The sequence below is a fragment of the Pipistrellus hanaki genome, assembly GCF_964339955.1.
Source record: "Pipistrellus hanaki genome assembly, chromosome: 2".
NCBI lineage: Eukaryota > Metazoa > Chordata > Mammalia > Chiroptera > Vespertilionidae > Pipistrellus > Pipistrellus hanaki.
In genome coordinates, this window is record NC_140504.1 from 134,372,841 (window position 1) to 134,386,325 (window position 13,485).

Here is a 13,485-nt window from a genome sequence, read left to right on the forward strand (position 1 = left end):
TCGGGGATGTCTGCCTAAGCCAGCAGGTGGACATCCCCCAAGGGGTCCTTAGCGCTGCTGCGGAGGTGGGAGAGGCTCACACCACTACTGCTGCACTCGCCAGCTGTGAGCCCGGCTTCTGGCTGAGCAGCGCTTCTCCTGTGAGAGTGCATTGGCCACCAGGGGCAGCTCCTGCATTGAGCGTCTGTCCCCTGGTGGTCAGCGTTCATCATAGCGACCGGTTGTTCTGCAGATTGGTTGTTTTACATATTAGGGTTTTATTATATAGGATTGCAGATACTGTCACAATTTTTTATTTACAGCATAATTTTATAAAATTTTATTTTTCAATCACAATTTACATTGAATATTATTTAATATTAGCTTCAGGTGTACAGAATAGTAGGTAGGTATTTCCAGTTCCCACCTGATACCATACATAGTTATTACAATATTATTGACTATATTTCCTATTATGTATTTTACATCCCCATGACTATTTTATTACTATCAATTTTTATGTTTTAATCCCTTCACCTTTTTCACTCAGTCCCCCAAATCTCCTCCTCTCTGGCAACCATCAGTCTGTTCTTTGTATTATGAGTCTGTTTCTGTTTTGTTCATTTATATTGTTCTTCAGATTCCACATATAAGTGAAATCATATGGTATTTATCTTTCTTTGATGGACTTATTTCACTTTAGCATACCACCCTATAGGTCCATCAATGCTGTCACAAATAGTAAGATTACATTCTTTTTTATGGCTGAATAAAATTCCATTGTAAATATGTACCAAGCTTTTTTATTCACGTGTATACTGATAGGCGCTTGAGTTGCTTCCATATCTTAGCTATTGCACATAACAATGCAATGAACATAAGGGTGCACATATTCTTTTAAATTAGTGTTTTAGGTTTCTTCAGATATATTCCCAGAAGTGGAATTGCTGGGTCATAAGGCAGTTCCACTTTTAATTTTTTGATGAAACTCCAAACTGTATTCCTTAGTGGCTACAAATCTGCATTACCACTAACAATGCATTTCCCTTTTCTTCACATCCTCACAACACTTGATGTTCATTGATTTATTGATGATTGCCATTCTGACAGATGTCAAGTGATATCACATTGTGATCTTACTTTGCATTTCTCAGATGCATAATCAGATACTTCTTTTGACCTTTATCTCACTATACAGAATCACATGATTTTTAATGAATACCAAAAAGTTGTATTCTGAGTCAAATTAGTGTTTTCTCTCCATTTACTAGTACATTTTTTATGGAATTCAGTTCTAATGAGAATGGATTAATAGTTTTTAAAAATGATGTCTAAAACATCTGAAACATAATCCCTAAACAAGTTTCCAAAATTACACCCCAGAAATTATTCCTAGGATTGGCACACAGAAAGACTCTGGCCTCTGCTAGCACTATCCCTATATCCAGGGATATTTTAAGTTCACCAGAAAACAAGAGATCTTATCAGTAGGATACATATATCTTTCAGGTTGGTTTTCAACAGTGCAATTCATCCATCTACAATGTTACCAATTCATCCATCTACACATTCCTTTTATCTCAAGGATAAATTTTTTTTAGCTTGGTGTTTAAAATCTTCCATAATCAGAAACTACTTGATTACCACAGAAAGGGGGTAAAGAGGTAAACAAAATGGTTAAAGATGATTAAAAGATACAAAGTTATAGTTACAACATAAATCCTGGGGTTGTAATGTATGGCATGGTGTTTATAGTTAACAATACGTATTGCATATTTGAAAGTTGCTAAGAGACTAGATCTTAAAAATTCACATTACAAGAAAAAAAATTACAAGTATGGGTGGTGATGGATGTTATTATAACTATCATTTCACAATATATACATACTAGAGGCCTGATGCACGAAATTTGTGTATGGGAACGGGGGAGGAGGGTGTCCCTCAGCCCAGCCTACACCCTCTCCAATCTGGGACCACTCGAGGGATGTTAAACTGCCCGTTTAGGCCCGATTCCACTGGGATGGGGCCTAAACGGGCAGTCAGACATCCCTCTCACAATCCAGGACTGCTGGCTCCCAACTGCTCACCTGCCTGCCTTCCTATTGCCCCTAACTTCTTCTGCCTGCCAGCCTGATCACCCCCTAGCCACTCCCATGCCAGCCTAATTGATATATTACTGCTCCCCTGCCAGCCTGTTTGCTCCCAGCTTCCCTCCTCTGCCGGCCTGGTCACCCCTCACTGCCCTCCTCTGCAAGGTTGATCGCCTCCAACTGCTCTCATTTGCAGGCCTGGTGCCTCCCAACTGCCCTCCCTGCTGGCCATCTTGTGGTGGCCATCTTGTGTCCACATAGGTGCAGGATCTTTGACTACACGGGGGCAGCCATATTGTATTTGGAGTGATGGTGAATCTGCATATTACTCTTTTATTAGATAGAATAGAAGCCTGGTGCATGGATGAGGGCCAGTTGGTTTGCCGTGAAGGGTGTCCCGGATCAGTGTAGGGGTTCCCTTGAGGCATGGGGCAGCCTGAGCGAGGGGCCTGTGGTGGTTTGCTGGCCAGCCACACCCCCTGGTGACCCAAGCGGAGGCCCTAGTATCTGGAATTTATTTACCTTCTACAATTGAAACTTTGTAGCCTGGAGCAGAACCAAGCCTCCTGCTCACTCCATGGCCAGCAGCCATTTTGTTGGAATTTATGTATCTTCTATAATTGAAACTCTGTAACATGGAGTGGAGGCCTGGGCCAGTCAGGGTGTATGGAAAGCTTTGCTTCCTCTATTTCCAGGGGCAACCCTAGCCTCTCGCTCTTTCCAGCTCCATGGCTGCTGCCATTTCTGTTTGGATTTGTTTACCTTCTATAATTGAAACTTTGTAGCATTGAGTGGAGGCTTAGGCCAGCAAGGGCAGGTGGAAAGCTTGGCTTCCTCCATTGCCTGGGAAACCCAAGCCTCCCTCCTGCTCTCTGTGGCTGTAGTCATCTTGGTTGGGTTTATTTGTATACTCTCTCTGATTGGCTGGTGGGTATAGCAGAGTGATGGTTAATGTGTATATTACTCTTTCATTAGGTAGGATAGTGAATTATTCATTGTATGCTTAAGAATAATATGCTATATAATATCTCAATAAAATGTTTTTAACTAAATGAATAAAAAAGAAGCTCAGTTAGAAAGATAACAAGGTTACATAGATAAAACATTCCTTTTTCCTTTTTATTTTTGTTAATGCCCACCTGAGAACATTTTTTCCATTGATTTCTAAAGAGAGTAGAAGGAAGGGAGGATGGTAGGGAGTGAGGGAGGAGGTCAGAGAAACACTGGTGTGAAAGAGAGACATTGATTAGCTGCCTCCCACAAGTGGTCAAACCTGCAACCCAGATAACTGCCCTTGACCTAGGAATCGTACCTGCGACCCTTCTGTGCACAGCTTAACATTCTAACCACTGAACACACTAGCCAAGGCAGCAAACATTATTTTTTAAATATCATCAAAGCAATCATGTTATTTTTTGATAGTATATTAATGAAAAAATAGGAAAAAAAAAGAATTTTATGCATGTGGGGGACAAATTAGTTAGGAAGTTTATTTTAGTAGTAATATCAAGTAAAAACTTGGTGATTTTATATATATCCTATATAATAAAGAACTAATATGCTAACTAGACCGGTGCTGCAAGGGTGGAGCCCCTTGCACAAATTTCATGCATCGGGTCTCTAATAGATAGATAGATAGATAGATAGATAGATAGATAGATGATAGACAGACACACACCTAGATATTTATATCCTACATTATTTTTCTTTATTACCATTTCATTAGTATCTAGTCTTCTTTTTTCTTTAAAAAACACACACACATACACTGTAATAAAAGCATACACATGATTTCATGGATACATAACTGAAATCACTAACAGTGGCAGTTGCTAAAACTATACCCAAAAGTTAAGCTGCAAAATATATTGCTATATGTGTATTGAAATTGTGGTAATATAATTAAAATGTAACCATGGTGGCCCTAACTGGTTTGGCTCAGTGGATAGAGTGTTGGCCTGTGAACTCAAAGGTCCCAGATTCAATTCTGGTCAAGGACATGTACCTTGGTTGCGGGCACATACCCAGTGGGGGGTTGCAGGAGGCAGCTGATTGATTTTCTCTCTCATTGATGTTTCTAACTCTCTATCCTCCTCCCTTCCTCTCTCTAAAAAAAAAAATCAATAAAATAAATAAATAAAATGTAACCATGGTATGAAAGATAATGGTTTGGGCTCTTTTTTATACGCGTTTCATTTCTATTATGTGAATAAAATACAAAAAATAAAACACATTACATATTCTCACAAATGTTTAAAAATTCTATGCTTTATAGAGAGGGATTTGGGGCATATAAGATCTTCCAAATTTGGAAACTACCTGGTTGCCAGAAGCAGGAGGTATAGGATGAAGGTAGCCTAAGCAGGGGTCCTCAAACTTTTTAAAGTGGGGGCCAGATCACGGTCCCTCAGAGAGCTGGAGGGCCGGACTATATGAACTACTAATTCCTACTGTAACACCTTGGCTGCGCTCACTGCCCAAAAAACCTGGCGAGCAGGATCAGACTCCCCTGGGGGCTGCATGTGGCCCGCGGGCCGTAGTTTGAAGACCCCTGGCCTAAAGGTACTTTTAGTTGGTAAAGGGAAACAGATTATTGTAACCTAGAAGACTCAATATTATATGCCTGTGTGACAAATACAAATCCAGTAAGAAATCATGAATACTTTCCATGCATCCATTGTTAAAGAATTGCCAGTATCACCATTCCATACCTAAGCCTCTAACCAAAACTGACCCCATCAAGGAAACATCTATGGTGAAAATGATGCAGAACTGAGAAACTCCCTCAGAACTCCCAGGCAATTTTCCTACTGAGAAAGTCCTCTCTCATACTGTACACTATAGAATCTTGCACTTATCATCTGTGACCAAAACGCTCCATTTCACCATTTAAGGAAGTAGTACATCTTTTTCTTTTTTTTCTTTTTTAATGTTAAAGGCAATAAACTTTAATATTTCAAGAAAAACTGTTTTAAATATGTTACATGCAATAAACATGAATATTTCGAGAGGAAGTAGTTCATCTCTTAATAACTGTCTTGAAAGTTTAAATAAAGTGCCATTAATTATATAGATTCATCATTGTACTATTCTAGATCACTGAAATCCACCTTTCCAAATTATTCTTTAAAAAAGAAAAATAAGAAAATATATATATTTTTTAAATTTAAAAAAGAAAGAAAAAAGAAACTGTAGACAGAATATTTGTATTCCCCACCCTCTTAAATTCATATATTGAATCTTAACTCCCCAGTGTGACTGTATTTGGAGACAGGGCTTCTAAGGAAGTAATAACAAAAAAAGATCCAGACACAGAGAAGCATCCATCAGACTGTCAAACCTCAGAGGGAAGGTAGGGGAGGATGGGGATAAGGGGGAGAGATCAACCAAAGGACTTGTATGCATGCATATAAGCCTAACCAATGGACACAGACACCAGGGGGGTGAGGGCATGGGTGTGGCGGTGAGGGGATAAGGACACATATGGTATATAATACCTTAATCAATAAAGAAAAAAAAGGTTAAATGAAGTAATTAGGGTGAGGCTCTGCCTGATGTGATAAGATTAGTGTCCTTATAAGAAACACCAAAGCACTCTTTCTCCCTCACCTTCCTTTCACCTCCCCACCCCGCCCCCATGCACTGAGGAAAGGGAATGAGCATACAGGGAGAAGCTGCTGCCTGCAATCACAAGACTCATGGTAAGACCTCTCACTAGACACCAAAGGACCTCGTAGGCACTTTGAATTTGCAGAACTGTGAGAAAATTAATTGTTGTTTAAGCTGTCTAGCCTGAGAAGACTGATACACTATCTCTATTATTTCTAAACTAGAGGCCCGATGCATGAAATTAGTGCAAGGGACTCCGCCCTCACAGCCTCACTCCATCTAGAAGGTCATTCGGAAGGATGTCCAGAAGGTCGTTCAGCTGTCCGGTCTAATTAGCATATTATGCTTTTATTATGATAGATGTTCCCTACTTCCTCATGTTTTCAGAAAATGTACTTTGTAGATTTCCACAACATGAAAAATATTTCATTGAACTTACAGAAAAATCAGATTCACAAAAAGTGCTTCATATTATTTGTAATCGTTATAGTCAAACTTATAAAAATTATGCTTACCCTTGAAGAGTAATGTACTCTTGAGAACTCTCAGCCCAACAGCCACTCAGCATCGCAGCAAAATAACTACATCTGGAACTTAAAATGGCTCTAAAGAAAGAGGAGGAAAACACAGGTAAACATTTACATATTATGCAAACGTAATTTTTAATGAAACTCTTCATTTTTACCTTTTAAAATATGATAATCTATTTTTCTTGTTTGTATTCACTGATAGTATCATTATCATAAAAATTATATTTATACCCAAGTATTTTGATTGCTTGATTATAACATTAAACCCATTGTCCTTCCTATCTTTATAATTTTTTCTCTTGAAAGCTCTTTAATCTTAATTAAAAAATTGAAACTATTTCCATTAAATAAGAGAGTAAAATCATCTACAAATGGAGAAATAATGACCAAAGGGTGTAATTTTCTTGAGGAAATGTCACTAAGAGCCTAGAATTTTAAAGGACCCAAGTTTGAGTTCAGAACTCACCCAATTATGCTCAAGAATGACTGTATCTTAAGTTTGAGAAAATGACAGTGAAAACATTTTCTTTTGAATCTCCATTCTATCTTCTGAGGTAAAATATTAATTAATTCATTTTTTGTTTTATTTTTCCATCACCATTTATCTCCTCTTTCTCATCTTTCACTTCCACCTCCCTTCACTCCCCCTGCAATCACCACACTTGTCCATGAGTTCTCTCTTTTTCTTTTTTGCTCAATGTCTCCATCCACCCAACGTTCCCCCAGCTCTCTCCTTCATTTTTCAATTCCATAAATATCTATTAACTTCTATTCTGTGCTAGGCACTATTTTAGCTGCTGGAAATAGCAGTAAATGAGATACTATAAAGAACTATGTTACATTTTAGTAGAGAATGGGCTGGAATAGTGAAGGAGGAGAGCGAGAAGAGAGACACTTTTGGCAATGGCCTACTAGGTTTTCTCAGACCAATCCTCCTGCTGGAAACAGTTAGGAAAATGGGCAAAATGTATATCTTAAATATTAAAAAAAGAAATAAAGCATGACTTGAAGGCATCAGAAAGCTACTGTGATGGTAGCTTTTAAGACAAGTTATGAGAGAGAACACAAGTATTTGAGGTAACTTTTTTCACTGAGGCAATTGCCAAATCCAAAAGCAAAAGCAATGGCTGAGAGACTGAAAGCTGAGCATAGCTTCTAGCACTCTTCACTGGCTCACATGCACACAAATAGGAATTTGGTGTCCATCAAAGAGGGAAGCCTTTGGTGGGTACCCAGGATTACAGGTGGGCTCAGAAAGGCTACACAACAAGGGAGAAGAATGAGTGGGAAATGGACAAGCCTTATTAGAACTGTAGTCTAGCTTGAATCAGCTGAACTCCTGACTGAATTAAAGTGATCTAAATCCAGCTTAACTGCTGGTCAGAAGCAAAAAGAAGTCCTGTAGTCATTAAAATAACTTTACCCAGAGTGTCAAATTACTTTTATAAATTCTCAAGAAAATGTTCAGCAATTATCCAAGGACTATAGGCCAGGTGCACGAAATTTGTGCACTGAGGGGGTGTCCCTCAGCCCGGCCTGTGCCCTCTCACAATCGGGACCCTTTGGGGATGTCTGACTGCTGGTTTAGGCCCCCACGGGGTCCTGGATTGCGAGAGGGATGTAGCAGTGCACCAAGTGGCAGGTGGCCAGGGAGGAGCCAAAACTGGGGTTGGGTGCCTCACTGCTGACACTCATCCTGGCCCACCGCGGCTGCTGCCTCAGTAGTACTGCCATGGAGTCGGGAGAGGCTCCTGCCGCCGCCACAGCTGCGCTTGTCAGCCACTAGCCCGGCTTCTGGCTGAGCAGCGCTCCCCCTGTGGGAGTGCACTGACCAACAGGGGGCAGCTCCTGCCTTAAGTATCTGTCCCCTAGTGGTCAGTGCACATCATAACGGTCGCTTAGGCTTTATATATATATATAAAATCAAATAATAATCCACATCTAGAAAAAGAAGACATTTCATTTACACTGGTATCTAAAAGGTCAAGTACTTAGAACAAATAAACAAAAAAGTGTAATAGCTCTACATTAAAAGCTATAAAACATTTTTGAGATAAATTTTACAATGCCTAAGAGAGAAAGAACTAAACTGCACTCATGGACTTGGAAATCCAAAACATGACCATTCTACCTAAATCAATTTTTAGATTGCACACAATCTTGATTAAGTTCTTTTTAGTAGCAATTGATGACCTTATTTATTTTTTAATAAATCTTTACTGTTCAGATTACAAATGTTCATTTTTCCCCCTCCATTGCTCTCCTCCACCAGGTTCCCACCCCATCCTCTGCCTTTTCCCCACCCCCATTGTCCTCATCCATAGGTTCACAGTTTGTGTTCAGTCTCTTCCCACTCCCCTTTTCCCTGAGAATCGCCAGTTCACTCCCCTTCCATACCTCTGATTCTATTATATTCACCAGTTAATATTGTTCATCAGATTTTTTTAATTCCCTTAGCTTTTAGATTCACTTGTTGATAGTTATGTATTTGTTGTTCATAATTTTTATCTTTATCTTCTTCCTCTTCCTAAAGAACCCCCTTCAACAATTCATATAATTCTGGTTTGGTGGTGATGAACTCCTTTAGCTTTTTTTTATTTGTGAAGCTCTTTATCTGGCCTTCGATTCTGAGTGATAGCTTTGCTAGGTAGAGTATTTTTGGCTGTAGGTTCTTGCTATTCATCACCTTGAATATTTCTTGCCATTCCCATCTGGCCGGCATGGTTTCTGTTGAGAAATCAGCTGACAATCGTATAGGTGTTCCTTTATAGATAACTACCTGCTTTTCTCTTGCTGCTTTTAATATTCTCTCTTTGTCTTTTGCTCTTGGAATTTTAATTATGATGTGTCTTGGTGTGGTCTTCTTTGGATTCCTTTTGTTTGGGGTTCTGTGCACTTCCTGGACTTGTAAGTCTAATTCTTTCACCAGGTGGGGTCATTATTTCTTTCAGTATGTTTTCGGTATCTTGCTCTCTGTCATCTTCTGGGACCCCCATAATTCTGATGTTGGTTCGCTTGAAGCTGTGCCAGAGGTTTCTTACACTATCTTCAACTTTCTGGATTCTCTTGTCTTCTTGCTTCTGCGGAGGAGTGTCTTCTGGCTCTTTATGCTCCAAATCTTTGACTTGATTCTTGTTATCTTCCATTCTGTTTTTAGGACTCTGTATAATATTTTTTATTTCAGACAATGTATTCTTTATTTCTAGTTGATCCCTTATTATTTCTAGTTGATCCCTTTTCATATCCTCATAGGTCTCGTTTATTTTATTGGCCTTTTCTAAGAAATTCTTGAAAAACCTTATAAGCATGGTTTTGAACTCTATATCCAGACGCTTTTTGTCCATTTCTTTCGTTTGTGATCTGTTTCCTTGTCTCGGCATGTTCGCAGCTTCCCTGAGTTGGTAGCCTTAAAAGTCTCTGTGTTCAGCTTTGATGGGGCGGAGTTTCAGGATGGAGGCACCTCTATGAGAAAGGTGCCCTCAAGTTTCACCTGCTACCAAACAGTCTAGGCTCTCCCCCAATGAGCCCAGAACTGGGGTTCAATTCAGTTGAAAGTGGGGTTGGAAGTGGGGTTCAGAGCAGTCTGGAGCTTTTGTCTGAGCCAGAGGGTCTGGCCTAGAACTGGGGTTCAGTGCAGTTGGAACTGGGGCTCTGCACAGTCTGGAGCTTTTGTCTCCTTCCCGCTAGGGCAATCTAGCAGCAGAGTCAACAGTCCGTCCTCTGGGACTGCCTTTCACCGCTCCCCTGGGGTTCCACTTTACAGCCCAGACTCCCTCCTTATATATCTGGGTCCCCAGGATCTGGCCTAGAACTGGGGTTCAGTACTGTCGGATCTGGTGTTCAGCACAGTCCGGAGCTTTTATCTCCTTCCCGCTAGGGAACACCAGCCAGGCACTCAGCCTCCCCCTCCTCTCTGGCTTAGTTCTCTCTACTCACAACGTGTCTCGTACCTTAGGCTTTTACAGCTCCTCTGATTTTCCTTCTGGTTTTCTCTTTCCTTCTCGTTGTAGAATTTCCAGTCAGTCGACTTTCCTATAGTTCTTGGTAATGTCCATTTTGTATTTTAGTTGTATTTTATTAAAATTGTTGTGTGAGGCTGCAGTTAGGTGTTTACCTATGCCGCCATCTTGGTTTCTCTCTGATTACCTAATTTAAAAATATATATGGATGCCCTAGCCAGTTTGGCTCAATGGATAGAGCATGGCCTGTAGGCCAGTCCCAGGTTTGATTCTTGTCAAGGGCATATACCTTGGTTTCAGGATTCTCCCTGCCCCTGGTCAGGGCACATGCAGGAGGCAACCAATCAACATTTTTCTCTTTTATTCTCTCTAAAAAGATAAATTTAAAAAAATATCCTCCAGTGAGGATTAACAAAGAAAAAAAAGTAAAAGGATGGCTCAGACCTGCCTCCCCCCTCTTTCTCTACCCCCATCACCCATCCTTCTCTGCCTCCTCCTTCTCTATCCCCTCCTTTCTCTGCAGCGCTGCAGCCTGCTCGAGCTCCAGCTCCTCCACCACCTCTACATGACCTCTGCCCCTGAGAAGCAGCCGCACTGGGTCTCCCTCTGGGGCTCGGGCTGCAGGCCTGACAGATGGCAGATGGGGGGTATGGTAGGAGGTAGTAGGAGGGAGAGAGCGATAGAAACATCAATGACGAGAATAATTGATGGGATGCTACAGTACTCTGAAATACATACCACCTTGGTTCCAAGACCACCTCTCACTGGCTGTTCCCTGCCAGTCACTCGGCATATCAGGGATAATAAAATAAGCCTATTCCTGGGAGACAGGGTCTTTTCTGACAGGTGACTTTGGCTTAGGAACTTTCTACCAACCTGTCAAACTTTCCTCAAAACTGCACTGCAGTCTAAGATGCTTCTACCAAGCTTCCTTCTCTCTCCTGTCTCCCTTACTCAGGGTCTGAATAACATTTAAGTTTAACAGCTCTCCTAGTCACCTCTAGATTCTTTCCCAGGTTCTCTCACATGCATTTACACTAATAAATTTCTTGCAAGTCGAATTCCATCTTTATGTCTGCTTCTCAGAAGACTTGAACTAACACAGCAGCTAGCTTTTCCATCTAAGTATGAATAAAAGCATCTGGGGTTTAAACAATTACCCTCACCTGAAGACAGAAAATTAGAAAACATTCCCATTTAAGCAGGGAACAAGCCTCAGTTTAAAAAATAATGCTGTAGATTATTTTTAAAATCTTTGTCAGATTTTTCATTTTCCAATATGCCAAAACGATTTTCTCTTTTTGATTACATTTAATTTCAAATGACAAGGCTGCTTCTGGCTCTGTTGAGATGCCCTAATTTCCCCCTCGCTCTTGCTTTAGTACATTGCTATTCAATTCTTCCTGATGTTAGCTGAACTAGATTCACTACTCCAGGCAGAATAATGGCCTGGATTACTCAGAGAAGCTCTAAAAATGATTTTTTTTAAAAAGAACTGTTTTCTAAAATACTCTTGCTTCCAATATTTTTTTTCCTTTTTATTTCCACATAACGTCATAAGGATTAAATCCAGAGTAGTAGATCCAAACTTTTTGGAGCTGTCACTATTACACACACCACTTCTTGGCAAATATTTTAGAGAACATAAAATTTAAAAAAAGGAAAGTTAGCTTTCTTTTAAAACATCCACTTTAATATCCAATGACTATAGCTTTCAAAGGTTTTGCCTTTCCTAAGTTAAATAATTATTTGTAAAGTGTAGCAAGTGCCCTATTATCCAACACAATTAGAACTGATTGTTGCTTATTTAATAAAAAAATAAATCAGGGGAGAGTTTTAAAAATGATTTGTATATATCATAATCATTTTATTCTCATTCAAAATATAAATATGCATTCATTCACAAATCTTTTAACATAAGGCCAATCTTTTTTTAAATGTGGATTTATTGTTTGGAGCTTCATATTTCTTATAAGAAATTCATTCCCAGTCAGGGCACATGCCCAGGTTGTGAGTTCCATCACCAATAGGGGGCATGCAAGAGGCAATAAACCAATGATTTTCTCATCTTTGATCTCTTTCTCTCTCTCTCTCTCTCTCTCTCTTTCTCTCTCTCTCTCTCTCTCTGTCTCTCTCTCTCTTTCTCTCTCTCCCTTCCTCTCTGAAATCAATAAAAAATATATTTTAAAAAATAAAGAGCAGGTCTAGTAAAATTTAGTTAAGAGGCTTCTATAAGTAGTTTGTTTCCTTATAGGCTTCCAGTGGCTTTTACTTTGTTCCCCATCGCTACTGCCCACAAAGACCTATAGTAGCAAAGAATTTTGCCCCTCTTTCTTCTATGGTTCCCGCACATAATTTATCTCTGTTTTAAGCCACTCAAGTAGACCATTTATCACTAATAACTAGTATCAAGACTTTAGTAACTCACTTTATTGCATGGTAATTTGGAGTTTTATTATAATTAGTAGTGGCCTGGTGCATGAGTCTGTGCACATTGAAAGGAAATTAATTAAAAGAGAATATTTTAATAATGCTATTTGTCCTTTCTCTATAACAGAAGTGTCAACCAAATTTACAATTGACAATGACAGATCGAAACACATGTGTGTGATTGTATACTAGGCAACCGGCAATCAGGGGAAGGTGACATAATAATAAACACCTCTGCTGTTGCCACTGCTGGTAGGGCAAGTCTCGGCCAGCCCTGGTTACTTGAACCTCAGGTGGCCCTAGGCGGTTGGACAGCTGACATCTGAGGCTTGCCTGCACCTCAGACCATCTGTGGGTGGCTGGGCAGCCGCCAATCGAGGCTTGCATGCACTTCAGGCTGGCCCTGGGCGGCTGGGGAGCTGAAAGTACAGGGGAACTCTGGAGGCAGGCACATGGAGTGGCCAGACCTGCCTGGTAGTGGGTCCAACTGTTCCATGTGCCTGCCACCCAGGTGGGGCTGAGGGGACAGGGCACCGCCATCTTGTGGCTGTGGGTGTTGCCATCTTTGAGGGCGTGACAATCAATTAGCATATTCCCTCCTTATTGGCTATAGGTGCCACCATCTTTGTGAGGGTGTGATGGTCAGTTAGCATATTCCCTCTTTATTAGATAGGGTTTTATTATATATAATGAAGATTTTATAAATATTAGGAAAATGTGTATTAAAAATATATGTTCCCAGAGAGAAAAGTTCAAATTCTGAATGATAAATAGCCTGACTGAAACTGGCAATCCTAGAGTTTAGCAATGTAATGCTGTCAATTAGTGGGCAAAACCAGTATAATTTTTTTAAATCCTCACCTGAGGACATGATCCCATTGATTTCAG

General features: G+C 40.2%; 1 protein-coding gene across 2 annotated transcripts in view; it reads right to left on the minus strand.

Annotated features, from left to right (window-relative positions):
• Positions 1–13,485, minus strand: part of BTBD8 (BTB domain containing 8) — an 84,681-nt gene that overhangs the window by 43,279 nt on the left and 27,917 nt on the right. For both annotated transcript variants that reach the window (XM_084873371.1, XM_084873370.1), the window contains exon 5: positions 6,194–6,283. In XM_084873371.1, coding sequence (XP_084729497.1) covers positions 6,194–6,283 — 90 coding nt within the window. The remainder of the gene's footprint in view (positions 1–6,193; positions 6,284–13,485) is intronic.